General features: G+C 37.7%; 1 protein-coding gene across 2 annotated transcripts in view; it reads right to left on the reverse strand.

Moving 5' to 3' along the window:
• JMJD1C (jumonji domain containing 1C) overlaps positions 1–16899 on the reverse strand; it is a 330412-nt gene that overhangs the window by 213717 nt on the left and 99796 nt on the right. For both annotated transcript variants that reach the window (XM_066242552.1, XM_066242551.1), the window contains exon 2: positions 430–594. In XM_066242552.1, coding sequence (XP_066098649.1) covers positions 430–594 — 165 coding nt within the window. The remainder of the gene's footprint in view (positions 1–429; positions 595–16899) is intronic.

A 16899-nucleotide genomic window follows, 5' to 3' on the forward strand; every position in this document is an offset into this window, starting at 1 on the left:
GCAAAAAAGAGATGTCTTTTAACATAAAAGTTGTTGTGCATTTTTATGACACATGCAGTTGCCTGTGTGATTGGTGCCTAGGGGCCTCCATTTAGCAAAATGGCAATGAGTGATGTAATTTCTAAAATCTGCTTGGGCAGTTAAGTAGGAAAGGTATGAGAAAGACTGTGAGATTTCAAACTATAATTCTTATTACCCTAATGTGGTATATATGAATTCTCAAATATAACCTGAATAAATTCTCCATCCTTGGAAAGGTTAAAAAAAAAAAAAGACACATAAAGCAGTTTAGCAAAATGAAAGCAGTATTTTGAAATTTCTGCCAGATATTTCAGAGCCTCTTCAGGAATATTAATCTATAGTCAACAAGATAAATCTGAACTTATATTCAGTTACTGTTCTTTTAAAACAAACAGAAAGAGATCTTACCAACGCAGGCCACTGAATCTGTTTGCTCTTTGATCCCTGAGTCTGGCTAGGGTTGTTCCTTCTAGCCCAGATTAAGTGGTATTCCACCAAGAAGACTGAAAAATCTTCATAAACTCTAATCCACTCTCGTTTATCCCATTCAAGATCATCAAATTCCACATATACCTATTGAAAAGAAAACATAAAACTCCATCAGCAATACAGAGTATATCTTAAAATATGTATAAGCCATAGTTTCATAATTAGAAAGACATTAACAAATTATTCAAATTAACATTTCTCTTAAAATCATTATTTAAGTAACCTATTTCTAAACATATTATTACCCCTTCTTATTGTATGATAAGAATAGAGCCTGACCAGGTGGTAGCTCAGTGAATAGAGCATTGGACTGGGATACAGAGAACCCAGGTTCGAAATCCCGAGGTTGCCGACTTGAGCGTGGGCTCATCAAGCTTGAGCACGGGGTCACTGGCTTGAGTGTGCGATCATAGATATGACACCATGGTCAGCCCAAAGGTTGCTGGCTTGAAGCTCAAGGTCACTGGCTTGAGCAAGGGGTCACTCAGTCTGCTGTAACCCTCGGTCAAGGCACATGTGAGAAAGCAATCAATGAACAACTAAGGAGACTAAAAAATCGCAATGAATAACTGATGCTTTTCATCTCTCTCCCTTCCTGTCTGTCTGCCATTATCTGTCTCTCTCTCTGTCTCTCTCTGTCACACACACACACACACAAAGAATATAAACTATAAATTTATTAAGAAAAGCAATTTACAATGATGGTCAGTACAGACTGACTAGTATCTATACTAAAGACACACTAAAGCACTATGTAGATACAGATGATTCTAGAAGCAGAGATTAGAAAACGTTTTCTATAAAGGACCAAATAGTAAATATTTTAGGCTTTTCAAACTGAAAGTCTTTGTCATAACTACTTTCTTCTACTGCTTCTGTAGTATGAAAGCAGTCATAGACACTATGTAAACAAATGAGTTTGGCTATGTTCCAATAAAACTTTAATACAAAGACAGGCAGCAGTGCAAGGATAGTTCAAAGCATAAAAATCAAGCAATACAATATACCACATTAACAGAATGAAGGACAAAAACATAATGATCTTAACTGACACAGAAAAAATATTTGACAAATACAACACTTTAAAAATAGATTTTATTTATTCATTTTAGAGAGGGAAGAGAAAGAGAGAGAGAGAAGGGAGGGCAAGAAGCATCAATTGCCATGTGCCTTGACCAGGCAAGCCCAAAGTTTTGAACCAGAAACCTCAGTGATCCAGGTCAATGCTTTATCCACTGCACCACCACAGGCCTGGCCCAACTCTTTCACAATTTAAAAAAAAACCAATAGAAGGAATAAAAGAAACTACTTCAACATAATAAAAATCATATTGAAAAACCCATAGGTAATATCATACTTGATTAAAAACTGAAAGCTTTTCCTCTAAACTAAGTAACAAGACAAAGATGTTATACTTGGAAAACCAAAGCTGACTCTTCTATAACTCATGTAATCATACTGCTCCTTGTCCTCCACTTTCATTCACTTTCTAAAATCATCTTTTCATAGATCTATCTTCACTACTAGATTACAAATTACATCGAAGACAGTTTTGTTCCTACCTTTTTCTTCCACCCATCTTTTGGCTCTCTTCTATCTAAACCAGTGGTAGTCAACCTGGTCCCTACTGCCCACTAGTGGGTGTTCCAGCTTTCATGGTGGGCGGTAGCGGAGCAACCAAAGTATAAATAAAAAGATAGATTTAACTATAGTAAGTTGTTTTATAAAGATTTATTCTGCCAAACTTAGCGAAAATCCGACATAAAGTAATTGGTAATTATTATATGGGTTAACTTGCTGTAACTCTGCTTTATAAATTTTATAAAGTAAAGTTACTTCCCTACTTTATAAACCATTACTGTGGAACCGGTGAGCAGTTAGAAAATTTTACTACTAACAGATACAAAAGTAGGCGGTAGGTATAAAAAGGTTGACTACCCTTGATCTAAACTATCAGTTTCCACTTTTTTAAATACTGTTTGTTCTGGTCTCTGTCAAATTCTTCAGGATGTGTATAACCCCTACTGGCTTTGACTTTCTTTATAAGCAGTTATTTTCTACACAGTTTATATCAGGGGTCTCAAACTCGGGGCCCGCCGGCCGCATGCGGCCCGCCCACCAATTTTATGCGGCCGCAGACTGGCCCGCAGATTAATCCACAAAGTCTGATTAGTCTGCGGGCGGCACAAAATTGGTGGGCGGGCCGCATGGCCGCGAGTTTGAGACCCCTGGTTTATATTATTCTATGATCAAATATTGCCTTATATTCATCAAATAAAATACCTTTAAATTACGGGTGCAAATTCATTAAGGGTAGAGCTGTTATAGTGTCCAGTACAGAGCTCTAATGCACAAAGTTTTTAATAAATATTAAGTAGTTTCTGATTCCTGCTATCATGGACTTTTAAATATGGATACAAACTAATAAAATATAGGATTGATTTTGAAGTCATACTGCTGCCCACTACGAAGTTAGTTAGATGTGCTTATCTATTAGAACTGGTAAAGACAGGAATACACTGCTCATGGAGTTACCATCTCTTTCTAGTTATTCACAAAATCAGAGGAGGAGCTTAAGTCAAGGAACCAGACTGTTGGTTTCTTCTAAAAATGCACCCTTAGGGGTTGAGATGGGGTCTATCTGGTGTTACGCAAAGGTTTCAAGCTATACCAATTTCTTCACTACTTAGTTTTGTAAGATTCTGACATTTAATTATTAAGTTGTAGTATAAATGGGCTTTTGGAAACTCCAGAAAACTGAAGAAGAGACTGTTCTGGAAAACCTGAGCACTCTCTTTGCTTTGTCCTCATGAACAATTATAATATGGTCCTGTTGATAAAATAATTCAGTCAAGAACCTCAAAAGCCTAGGTTTGTAAACATTTCTCTACTCTAAAGAACATAAATTCAATGTAAATTCTTCAAATAAAGACCTTATATAAAATTAAAGTTTTTAGCATAAAATTAACTTTCTAAAAGCACTGCTTATCTAGCATAGGCAGTGCATGCTGCTTGTGCTAGCTCCCTTGTAAGCGCCATGGAAAGGATGCAAAGGGTCCAGGATAGACACCTATGTACACAGATAGAGGAACACTGACTTTATGGGGAATTTCCAATTTTATAGAAAATGGAAGCAAATATGCTGTTTATTGGGGGAAGCTATTATCTCATCCCCTTTGCAGCTCACTGTAAACACAACTGAAAAATAGCCCAAGTAAAGAGCATTCAAGGTTTTGCATTCTTATCATATCTAAACAAGAACATGCAAGGATACTTGGTGCCTGTACTATACCAATATAGAATTAACTATACCAAAACAGGTAAGATTTTGTATCTCGGCTAACTGAATCAGTAACTAATCTAGCTTTACAGTGTATACATGAGGTGAAGTTTAGGGAGGTGTAGTTTCTTTCCATAAATATGCAAACCTACACAAAGTACTGAATATATTTATTTGGCTGTTTAATTATACATTACTTTATATTAACTCCCTCCTCATTCGCCTCTGTTGGGTCCTTCTATCTTCTTACTTCCTATCTTACTAACTAAAATACAAGATCCTTGAGGGCAAGGGTTGTATGACTTCATCATTTTTCACATCTCTAATGGCTGGCTCAATACTAAATTAAATCACTCAATAAATATTTCTGAATACAATATTCAGAATGTTCATGCAAAACATATCACAAATACAAATAAATGACTAATTGAAATAAAAAAAGAAAAGGTCCTAAATATAACATAAATACAGTTGCTCTATTAACTAATTAACCAATGTGTTCATAATTATGGGGGGGGAAAGGAAGATTTCCCTCACTAAGCACTTCTGATTGCAAATGAGAGTCAATCATTATAAATATTGGGAATTCATAAATAAGAGATACACATAAAGAGTTATCAGCCATGAATATTATGGAACCATGGATACCACTGGGGTATGATGTGAGAACATGGCTAAACAAAATAATCATTAATTATTTTCCAGTGAACATGTGGTAAATACTTTTTTTAGCCTAAGATATTAGAACAATAAATTCTAATAATTAGTTAAGACTATCACATTTTTTTAAGTGAGCGGAGGGGAGATAAAGAGAGACTCCTGCATGCACCCCAATGGGGATCCACCAGAAAACCCCGTCTTGGGCCATATAGTCCAACAATTCTACTCCTAGATATATATCCCAAATAAATGAAAACAGGAAGTCAAGAGATAAGTGTATGCCAGTTTTCAACATTCATAATTCATAATTGCCAAAAGGTGAAAACAACCCAAGTGTTCAACATGAAGGAATAAATGAAATATGGTATATACATGTAATGTAATGTTAACCATAAAAAGTAACCAAGTTCTGATACATGTTACAACATAGACCAACCTTAAAAACATTGTTAAGGTAATCCAGAAAGAAAGGGATAATAACTGTATGATTCCATTTATATGAAATATCTAGAATAGGCAAATTTATAGAGACAGAAAGTAGATTTAGAAGTCACCAAAGGAAGCTGGGGAACAGGGTACTTAATAGGTGTTATTGCTTAAAGGGTAAAATGTTTCTGTTTGAGATGATAAAATTGTTTTGGGAATAGATAGTGCTGTTGGTTGTTGGAATGTAATTAATGTCACTCATTTGTATACTTAAAATGATTAAAGAAGCAAATTTTATGTTATATATTACCATACACAAAAAAAGTTTAAGTTGAATTTTAATTTAATTTTGTCTGTACTGCATAGTCTGATTAATGATATGAATGGCAAGTAAATGTACTTGTTTAACTTGTTAGAATGAACTTTCCTCTTCTGGATGGATGCTGGTTATCTACTTAAAAATACATAGTTCTACCATATGACCCAGCAATCCCTCTACTGGGTATATACCCCCAAAGTAAAAAACAGTGGTACATAAAGACACATGCAGCCCCATGTTCACTGCAGCATTGTTCACAGTGGCCAAGACATGGAAACAACCAAAAAGCCCTTCAATAGAAGATTGGATAAAGAAGATGTGGTACATATATACTATGGAATACTACTCAGCTATAAGAAATGATGACATCGGATCATTTACAACAACATGGATGGACCTTGTTAACATTATACTGAGTGAAATAGGTAAATCAGAAAAAACTAAGAACTGTATGATTCCATACATAGGTGGGACACAAAATTGAGACTCATGGATATGGATAAGTTTGCAGTGGTTACCAGGGGGAGGGGAAGGGAGGAAAAGAAGGGGGTGGAGGGAGGGGAGAGGCATAAAGAAAACCAAATAAAAAGTGACGGAGGACAATTTGACTTTGGGTGATGGGTATATAACATAAACAAATGTCAAAATGATCTGGAGGTGTTTTCTCTGAATCTATGTACTCTAATTGATCAATGTCACCCTGTTAAAATTGTCTAAAGAAAAAAAGATACAGCCTGACCAGGCAGTGGCGCAGTAGATAGAGCATCGGACTGTGATGCCGAGGACCCAGGTTCGAGATCCGGAGCATCCCAGCTTGAGTACGGGCTCATCGAGTTTGAGCAACCAGCTTGGACCCAAGGTCGCTGGCTCGAGCAAGGGGTTCCTTGGTCTGCTGAAGGCCCGCGGTCAAGGCACATGTGAGAAAGCAATCAATGAACAACTAAGGTGTTGCAATGTGCAATGAAAAACTAATGATTGATAGTTCTCATCTCTCCGTTCCTGTCTGTCTGTCCCTGCCTATCCCTCTCTCTGACTCTCTCTGTCTCTGTAAACAAAAACAAAAACAAAAAAAGAGAGAAAAAAGAAAAAAAGATACATAGTTCTTATTGCCCTTTGCTCTCCAGAGAGAATACTGTGGAGGTACTGTCTTCAGAGAGGATACTTTCTTACACTGAGTGAAAATGTCCAGCAGAGCAAATCTCTCAACTTTTAATATCTAGTAACTTGTCAGGGCACACAAGAGAAGCAACTATCTGCTTAACTCCCCCCTCCTGCTCCACCTTCTCTCTTTCTTCCCCTCCTGCATCCAGTGTCTCAACTGGTTTTAGCATCACCCCAGGCACTGAGTATAGCTCAGCAGGACCGAGTGCCTCAGCTTCAGGCACTAAAAATAGCTCAGTACTCGAGCATTGGCCCCAGATATGGTTGCTGAATGGATCCCGGTCAGGGCACATGCGAGAGTCTGCCTCACTATCTCCCTCCTCTCACTTAAAAAAATAAATAAAATAACAATACATAAATAAAAATGTCCAAGTTCAGAGTTCTATATTTTGGGGATTTTTTTAGTAGCACTACTGAAAAAACTTGCAAAAATTTGAATGATTAAAAAAGAGAAAAACGATCAGTTCAGTTCTTTTTTAGCCTAAGGAAGCTTGACAGAGACCCCAACCATTTCTAGACATTTTAAAAGATGAGGAAGAGAGCAGTAGCTTGACTAAGCAAAGACAGATAAACTATCCAGGAACACAAATTCTGAGAATGCTAGTAAAGCATGGAACGAATCAATGAAAGTAGCTTTTCTATGAATTAAGAGAAAACAGATTCCTTTGAGTAGTTCACAAATCTGAAAGCATGAGAATGTAAAGGAGGGGGACAGCAACTAAAAATGTAAGCAAGAAAAATGTAACTTAAATGTAAAGTTATGAATATCACAAATGCTTGTTAATAAATCCCAAACATAATTTAGAAAAAGTCTTCAATTTTGATTTTGGCTTTTTGAGGCATTGATTAAAAACTGTATTAAGAGTATTGTTTTTAGGCCTGACCTGTGGTGGCGCAGTGGATAAAGCGTCGGCCTGGAATGCTGAGGTCGCCGGTTCAAAACCCTGGGCTTGCCTGGTCAAGGCACATATGGGAGTTGATGCTTCCTGCTCCTCCCCCTGTTCTCTCTCTATCTCTCCCTTTCTCTCTCTCCCCTTTCTCTCTAATAAAAATGAATAAATTAAAAAAAAATCTAAAAAAGTAAATAAGTAAGAGTATTGTTTTTATAGAAAAGAGGTCAGATTCAGATGCTCCCATATTAGTCATTCCAATTCCTAGTAATAATTTTTAAATTAGGTAGGGAATCTTACTAGACATGAACATCAATCATCTTCTAAGCATATGTTAACTTTTTCTTTTTTTTCCTCTAGCAGTTAGCTTACCACCCCCTGAAATTCAGTTCAGTAGCTCCAACATTTTGAAAATTTAGGCTGGCATTCTCCTACTTTGAACTTAACTCAATAGGAAAACTATTAATTACTACATCTTTTCTGTCCCATTATTGCTATAGACTCCTGATTCAGTGATTCCTTTCACATTTTTTTGTCCCAACTCGTAGAGGCTTTGTTCCCTCTTTCTTCAAAAAGAATTAGAGAAGAATGACACAGAAAGAAGTGTTTCTGACATTCTCTATTTAAAGGTAAAGTGTATAATCCCAAGGAAACAATGGTACAGGTACAGAAGATTAAAAGTAAAAGAATTATAATTTATAATAATTCTATAACATGTGATTTTAGTATTACAGTTCACTTATTCTATGGGATCAATGTGCTTAAATAGGCTGATCTGAGGATATAAGCAATATTTTTTTTTAGAAATTAAATTTAATGGGGTGACATTGATCAAGAAGAGTACATAGGTTTCAGTTAAACATCTCTATAGCATTTGAACTGTTGATTATATTGTGTGCCTATCACCCAAAGTCAAATCATTTTCTGTCACTGTGTATTTGTCCTTCTTTACTCCCTTCCTACCCATTCCCATTCTTGCGGAAACCACTTCACTTTTATCTGTGTCCATGAGACTCGTTTTATATCCCACGATGGGTGAAATCCTATAGTTAGTTCTTAGTTTTTTTCTGATTTATTTATTTCACTTCATATAATATTCTCAAGGTCCACCCATGTTGTCGTAAATGGCAATATATCATCATTTCTTAAGGCTGAGTAGTATTCCATCATACATATGTACCACATCTACTTTATCCAATCCTCTATCGAGGGACACTTCAGCTGTTTCTATGTCATGGCCAGCGAGAATAATTAAAATGATATTTCTATGAGGAAAAAATCCCCACAATTTGTATTCAGTAAAAAGTAACTGACTTGACAACTTAATTGTGAAAAGTATCTACTCCCATTAAAAAAAGTTCAATGTGCCTGACTACTGGTGTCGCAGTGAATATACTGTCGACCCAGAATGCTGGCCCTGGTTTGAGCAAGAGCTCACTGGCTTGAGCACAGGGACACTGGCTTGAGTGTAGGATCATCTACATGATCCCAAGATTGCTGGCTTGAGCCCAAAGGTCACTCGCCTGAAGTCAAAGGTCTCTTGCTTGAACAAGGGGTCACTGGCTCAGCTTGAATCCACTGGTCAAGGAACATATAGGAGGCAATCAATGAACAACTAAAGTGAAGCAATGACAAGCTGATTCTTCTCATCTCTCTCCCTTCCCATCTCTGACTCTCAAAAAAATAAAATCAGTAAGAACTTACTATCCTTTAAAAAATTTTTTCTTAATCAATGTGTACCTTATAATACCCATCACTGAATTACCCTATTTATAGAATCTGAAAGAGTAGTTTACCTGGCTTCTTTAAGAAATTCAGTCAGGAAAGTAAAATTACCAAATACTTACAAATTTTAGAGACTGGTATTTGAACACAAAAAATAAATGTACATAAGCTGATAACATCTGACTTTAACTTAGAAGTGAGGTTTTAAACAGTTTGTCCATGAACATTCTTGACAGAGTGAAGAAATAATACTAGCCTGACAGGGCAGTGGCACAGTAGATAGAGCATCAGACTGGGATGCAGAGGGCCCACGTTTGAAACCCTAAAGTCACCAGCTTGAGCACAGCTCATCTGGCTAGAGTACAGGCTCACCAACTTGAGTGCGGGGGTCAGTGGCTTGAGTGTGGGATCATAGACATGACCTCATGGTCGTTGGCTTGAGCCCAAAGGTGCTGGCTTGAGCCCAAAGGTCGCTGGTTTGAGCAAGGAGTCACTGGCTTGGCTGTAGCCCCCTGGTCAAGGCACATATGAGAAAGCAGTCAATGAACAACTAAGGTACTGTAGTAAAGAACTGATGCTTCTCATCTCTCTCCTTCCTGTCTATTCCTATCTGTTCCTCTCTGTCTCTCTCTCTCTTGCTAAAAGGAAAAAAAAGAAAAGGGAAATAATCCTAATACCAAATATTGGTACTTTTGATGTTATTTAATTTCTTAATATCTAGGATATGTTTTTGATCTCTAGACCTCTTTCTACATACACAGAAATCATTTATAGACTGCTTTACAATGATTTGTTTTCATGTGATAAATATATATTACTGTATTTTATTCAAATACATTAATACTGTGACTATAAAATATAAATACCCAGTTCCTATTTTGATATATTATTTAAAATGTTCTTATAAAATCTTTATGCAATCATTCACATACACATGCTTCAGATGCTTGAAATAGTATGCATGTCTATATGTCAGCCATAATTCTAGATTCAAGAAAATATTGAATTGAATTATAATTTGTACCATCTATAATTTTAAGATGCTAACATATAGTTTGGATGTAGACATTCAAAAATGGTAAATCAGTGTATTGAGTGGGATAATAAAAATACATGCAAAGTATGTTTTAGTACAGGGGTCCCCAAACTTTTTACACAGGTGACCAGTACACTGTCCCTCAGACCATTGGAGGGCCAGACTATAAAAAAAACTATGAACAAATCCCTATGCACACTGCACATATCTTATTTTAAAGTAAAAAAACAAAACAGGAACAAATACAATATTTAAAGTAAAGAACAAGTAAATTTAAATCAATAAACTGACCAGTATTTCAATGGAAACTACAGGCCTGTTTTTGGCTAATGAGATGGTCAATGTCCGGTTCCACATTTGTCACTGCTAGATGTAACAAGTGATGTGATGTGCTTCCGGAGCCGTGAGGCATGCATCCCACGTCTCTGGAAGTAGTACTGTATGTGAGCGATGCCATGCTTTGCGTCTCTCACTGACCACCAATGAAAGTGGTACTCCTTCCGGAAGTGTGGCGGGCCGGATAAATGGCCTCAGGGGGCCGCATGTGGCCCGCGGGCCATAGTTTGGGGACCCCTGTTTTAGTAGTTAAGAGGAGAAATTAAACTAATTTAGTCTTAATAAATTAGGGATATCTACATAAGGTGAGTGGTATTTAAATAGAAAAAACAGGATTTCACAAATGGACAAAGAAGCAGCATGCAAGTAAAAGGAAATACTATTTTACAGGCATGAAAATAAAGCACATTCAGAGAATATTCCAATTTACTCAGAGTAATGGTTGTCTGGGTTCAAGTTATATGAAATAAAATGTTATATAAGAAAAATATAGAGAAAGAATTTCATCGGAAAGAAATCAAAACATGTAAAATTTTAAAACTTAAAAACTACCAGAGGAAAAGAAACAAATGAACACAATTGAGAAGAAAAAGAAAGTATAACCCCAACAGAAGGTATTATACCAAACAATCAAGAGGGAAGGTTTCATATGAACAGGCACACTAATATCTTCAAAGGCTGCAGACAAATCAATAAAACTGATGGACTGAACAACTGAGATGCCATAAACTGTAATATATGACTCACAAAAATTATGGATATTTCAAAATAAATATGAAGCAATAAAAAAGAAGCATTTGATTTTTTTATTAAATAAGAACACCAGAAAAGCAAACGACAAGTCAAAGAAAGTTGTAGGATTATGCAAATGAGATGCAAAACCAACTTTTATTTTATTGGTGAAAGTGCACCATATAAAAGGCTGAAAGTACTGGAGTATCAGCATATTCCCTGATCCCCTAATTTTTGTGAGCAGTTTATTATAAAAATCAGTGCAAAGTGTGTACTAAGAAGAGTGAACATATCTACTTACGTCCTCTGCGTTAGCATGATTTGGAAATATGGCAAATCAAAAAAGAATCAATTGCTTCTTTTTCTGTATAAATAATAATAAAAAAACCCTGTGACTTTCCTTCCACTGTATATTACAGAAACTATACTGTGTTCTTGTTCATAAACCCTGTGATCTTTCATTAATTGAGCCCCAGAGATCTCGTAATAGGAAGTTAGGTGAGTGACGTCACGAAGATGGCGCCGTGAGCAGCGCGTCCGACAGATCTCCCCAAAATCTCAACAAATTTGTCAACTAGAAACAGAAAAATTTATCTTCGGAGCATCCTAGAGTTCCACACACACACTGAAAGCAAAAGGACTGTTGCTGAGGAGGGAATACGCCTGTGGTGAGTCAACCCACAGGTGCAGCTGCCCGCGCCGCGTCCCGGGGAGTGCCGGCAACCACCAGCGTGCTCTGAGAAGCCGCACGCCCCCCCCACTTGCCGCATCCCGGGGAGTGCCCACAACCGCCGGCGTGCTCTGAGAGGCCACGCGCCCCCCCCAACCGAGTCCCGGGGAGTGCCGGCAACCACCCGCGTGCTCTGAGAGGCCGCGCCCCCCCCCCCAGCCGCGTCCCGGGGAGTGCCGGCAACCTCCGGCGTGCTCTGAGAAGCCGCGCGAGCGCCCCGAGTGGCCACATCCCACATCCGTGCCGGCAACCACCGGAGTGCTCTGAGAAGCAGTGCCCGCCCTGAGCCCCCACGTCCGTGCCGGCAACCACCCGCGTGCTCTGAGAAGCCACGCGCGCCGAGCCCCCGTGTCCCGGAGAGTGCCGGCAACCACCGGCGTGCTCTGAGCGCGCGCCCCGAGCCACGTCCCGGGGAGTGCCGGCAACCACCGGCGTGCTCTGAGAAGCCGCGGGCCCCGTGCCATAGTCTGGGAGGGGCGCCAAACCTGTCTTTCCTAGTCAGGAGATTCTCTCCGTGGACGGGGCACCTCACCCAGCCATTCGAGCTAACAATCAAGCGTTGGGCGAGGGGCGCGTAGGCAGCCTGAAATACTCTCTGGAGCACAGCTGCGGATCCAATCACTGAAATTAGCTTAACCCACGAAATCTACGCACCAACGGGGATCTAATTGATAAGACCTCTCCCAGTTCAGTGATCCAAGACAAGAGGCATAATATTTTTCAGTGCCTTTCGCTAAAGGGGCGGGGGCAATATCTGATTGACAGAGCCTCCATATTCAGGGATATACCTAACAAGAGGGACTTGGCAGATATTAAGATCTATATAGCAAGCAGCGAATAGTGCATCTTCTTTCCAGCCAAAACAGGCTACAAAGTGTGGAAAGCCTGGGTTGAGTGGTCCAACTGAATGGTAGGCGCTGAACAGTCACCTTGACAACAATTGACTCCCAGCCCCACCTGACTACACTGGAGGCTCTGACTGCCAGAGCCTTACCCAGAGCCTTGGGCTGAGTGAGGATAGAGTGGGAATTTCCCAGCTCTTTGAGCCTCTTACTCCCCAGACAGAAGCAGTGGCAGCCTCATAGCTGGATCACCAGGCTGCTATTTCAGAAAGGGGAGACTAGGGGAGAAACTCCAGGAAAGCAAACTCTCTCTCATTGTTGGACTCTACAAACGCCAACAAGCCTTGACTACCAGCGAGACTAAAGCCAATTATATGACATTGCCATAGAATACCATCAACTGCAAATCCCTACCTAAGCGTGACACAGGGGCAGAACCTGGGGTACAGAGTCACCGACCAGGAAGAGGGAGAGAAAAGAAAAAGGAAGAAGTTAACCTCTCAATATCAAGAAAAATCCACAGACTTTATAACTTGTTCCACTAATTCTTTGTTGTTGTTTCTCTCTTCTTTCTTATTGCCTTTATTTGTATTTCCTCCATCTCGGTCCTTTTATTCTCTGCCCATCTTATGCTACACTTTTCTTGAACTACACTACCCATGAGTGTTACATTTTATTTCTTTTCTTCATCCTTACTCTCCCTTAGGGTTACACTCCAAAACCCTTAACTCTCACTCTCTCCCCTTTTGATTTCTTTTTGTTCTTTTTTGTTTTTTTCCCCTTTCCTTTTTTTCTTCCTTCGTTTCTCTCTTTTTCTTATTTTTTCCTTTCTATTCGATCCTTCTTTTCTCCTTTTACTTTTCCTCTCATTTAATCCTCAATCACGAACAAATTATTTAATTTGGGACTCAAGTTTTTTTTTTGTTTTTGTTGTTTGTTCTTTTTTTTTTTTTTCTTTTATTTTCTGCTTTTGTTTTTGGTTTTCCATTGTTTGTTTGTTTTTGTGGCATTTTGGGTACTTTTTACATTGCTTTTTAACTCACTAGCATTCCTCCCAACCCAAAGTCTCCATTGTATTTAGTCTTCACTCCACTTAATACAACAGATTTTTACTTATTATTTTTATTTTTTTCTTCTTTAAATATTATTTTTTCTCTCCTTTTTTCAGTTTCCCTCTTATCCCTCTCACTATATCTCTTAGTCGACCATCACTTACAAGCAAATCATTTTATGCTTGTCTAAGATATCCTCCTTTTTTTTTTTTTTTTTTGCATTTAGTAGGTCCCTACTCCCTTTTTTGCCCCTTGAACTCTTCACCCCAAATCAGGCCCTCTGTTATAGGCAGTTTTTGTCCCATTTAGCATAATATAATTCACAGGTCATCACAATATTTACCTAAAGAGGTGAGAGGAGGGGAGGAGAAGAAAGGAAAAAGGGGAAAATAATAAATCATTACTTTTTTTGAGTGTGGAGTGTTTTCCTTTTTTTTTTCCCCCCTTTTTATTCTTTATTAATTCTAATTAACAATATCAACAAGACCACCTTCAGATGCCAATAAGAAAAAGGAAATCGAATATTATGGATACAAAAGATAGAGAGGTAACACAAATAGATGTGGAAAGATCTATGGAGAAAAGATTTAACATACTGGAAGCCTTGGAGCCAAATGACAGAGAATTTAAAATAGAAATCTTAAAAATACTCAGAGATATACAAGAAAACACAGAAAGGCAATTTAGGGAAATCAGAAAACAACTCAACGATCACAAAGAATATATTACCAAGGAAATTGAAACTATAAAAACAAATCAAACAGAAATGAAAAACTCAATTCACGAACTGAAAAACGAGATAACAAGCTTAGCTAATAGAACAGCCCAGATAGAAGATAGGATTAGTGAAATAGAAGACAAGCAACTTGAGGCACAACAGAGAGAAGAAGAAAGAGACTCAAAAATAATAAAAAACGAGAAAGCCCTACAGGAATTGTCTGACTCCATCAGAAAGAATAACATAAGAATAATAGGTATATCAGAGGGAGAAGAGAAAGAAAATGGAATGGAGAATATACTCAAACAAACAATAGATGAGAACTTCCCAAGCCTGTGGAAAGAACTAAAGCCTCAAATTCAAGAAGCAAACAGAACACCGAGTTTTCTTAACCCCAACAAACCCACTCCAAGGCACATCATAATGAAGATGACACAAAACAATGACAAAGAAAAAATTCTCAAGGCAGCCAGGGAAAAGAAGAATACAACATATAAAGGAAGACCTATTAGATTATCATCAGACTTCTCAGCAGAAACTCTACAAGCTAGAAGAGAGTGGACCCCAATATTCAAAGCCCTGAAAGAGAGAAACTTTCAGCCAAGAATAGTATACCCATCAAAGCTATCCTTCAAGTACGAAGGAGATATAAAAATATTCACAAATACAGAAAAGATGAGAGAATTTATCATCAGAAAGCCCCCACTCCAGGAAATACTAAAGGGGGTTTTCCAACCAGATTCAAAGAACAAAAGAAAACAAAACCACAAGTAACAGCTCCACCAAGAAAACAATAAAACCAAACTTAAACTGTGACAACAAAAGAAAAAAAGGGGGAGAAAGGATGAAGATTAACAGTAGCAAAGGACGATGAAGCGCAGAAATACTCATAAGAAAGGGTACTACAATGAATATGGTAGGTACCCTTTTCATTATTTAATGGTAACCACCCTTGAAAAAACCACCACAAAAACACTTGACTTAAAAAAGGTAGCAACAGAAGAAAGAAGTATGGAATACAAACAAACAAAAACAAATGATAGAAAAACAAAAGAGAAGAATCAAACAAGATACAAAACTAACAGAAAGCAATTTATAAAATGGCAACAGGGAACCCACAAGTGTCAATAATTACACTAAATGTAAATGGATTAAACTTACCAATAAAAAGACACAGAGTAGCAGAATGGATTAAAAAAGAAAATCCAACTGTATGCTGCCTACAAGAAACTCATCTAAGCAACAAGGATAAAAACAAATTCAAAGTGAAAGGCTGGAAAACAATACTCCAAGCAAACAACACCCCAAAAAAAGCAGGTGTAGCAATACTCATATCTGATAATGCTGACTATAAGACAAAAAAAGTACTCAGAGACAAAAATGGTCATTTCATAATGATTAAGGGGACACTGAATCAAGAAGACATAACAATCCTTAATATATATGCACCAAACCAAGGAGCACCAAAATATATAAGACAGCTACTTATTGACCTTAAAACAAAAACTGACAAAAATACAATCATACTTGGAGACCTCAATACACCGCTGACGGCTCTAGATCGGTCATCCAAACAGAGAATCAATAAAGATATAGTGGCCTTAAACGAAATACTACAACACCTGGATATGATAGACATCTACAGGACACTTCATCCCAAAGCAACAGAGTATACATTTTTCTCTAGTGTACATGGAACATTCTCAAGAATTGACCATATGTTGGGCCACAAAGACAATTTCAGCAAATTTAGAAAAATTGAAATTGTACCAAGCATATTTTCTGATCATAAAGCCTTGAAACTAGAATTCAACTGTAAAAAAGAGGAGGAAAAACCCACAAAATTATGGAAACTAAACAACATACTTCTAAAAAATGAATGGGTCAAAGAAGAAATAAGTGCAGAGATCAAAAGATATATACAGACAAATGAAAATGAAAATACGACATATCAGAATCTCTGGGATGCAGCAAAAGCAGTAATAAGAGGAAAGTTCATATCACTTCAGGCCTATATGAACAAACAAGAGAGAGCCGAAGTAAACCACTTAACTTCACACCTTAAGGAGCTAGAAAAAGAAGAACAAAGACAACCCAAAACCAGTCGAAGAAAGGAGATAATAAAAATCAGAGCAGAAATAAACGAAATAGAGAACAGAAAGACTATAGAAAAAATCAATAAAACAAGGAGCTGGTTCTTTGAAAAGATCAACAAAATCGACAAACCCTTGGCAAGACTCACCAAGGAAAAAAGACACAGGACTCAAATAAATAAAATCCAAAATGAAAGAGAAATCACCACAAACATCATAGATATACAAAGAATTATTGTAGAATATTATGAAAAACTATATGCCACCAAATACAACAATCTAGAAGAAATGGATAAATTCCTAGAACAATACAACCTTCCTAAACTGAGTCATGAAGAAGCAGAAAACCTAAACAGACCAATCAGCAGGGAGGAAATAGAAAAAACTAT

The sequence above is a fragment of the Saccopteryx bilineata genome, chromosome 9 (assembly GCF_036850765.1).
Source record: "Saccopteryx bilineata isolate mSacBil1 chromosome 9, mSacBil1_pri_phased_curated, whole genome shotgun sequence".
In the NCBI taxonomy this organism is placed as follows: domain Eukaryota; kingdom Metazoa; phylum Chordata; class Mammalia; order Chiroptera; family Emballonuridae; genus Saccopteryx; species Saccopteryx bilineata.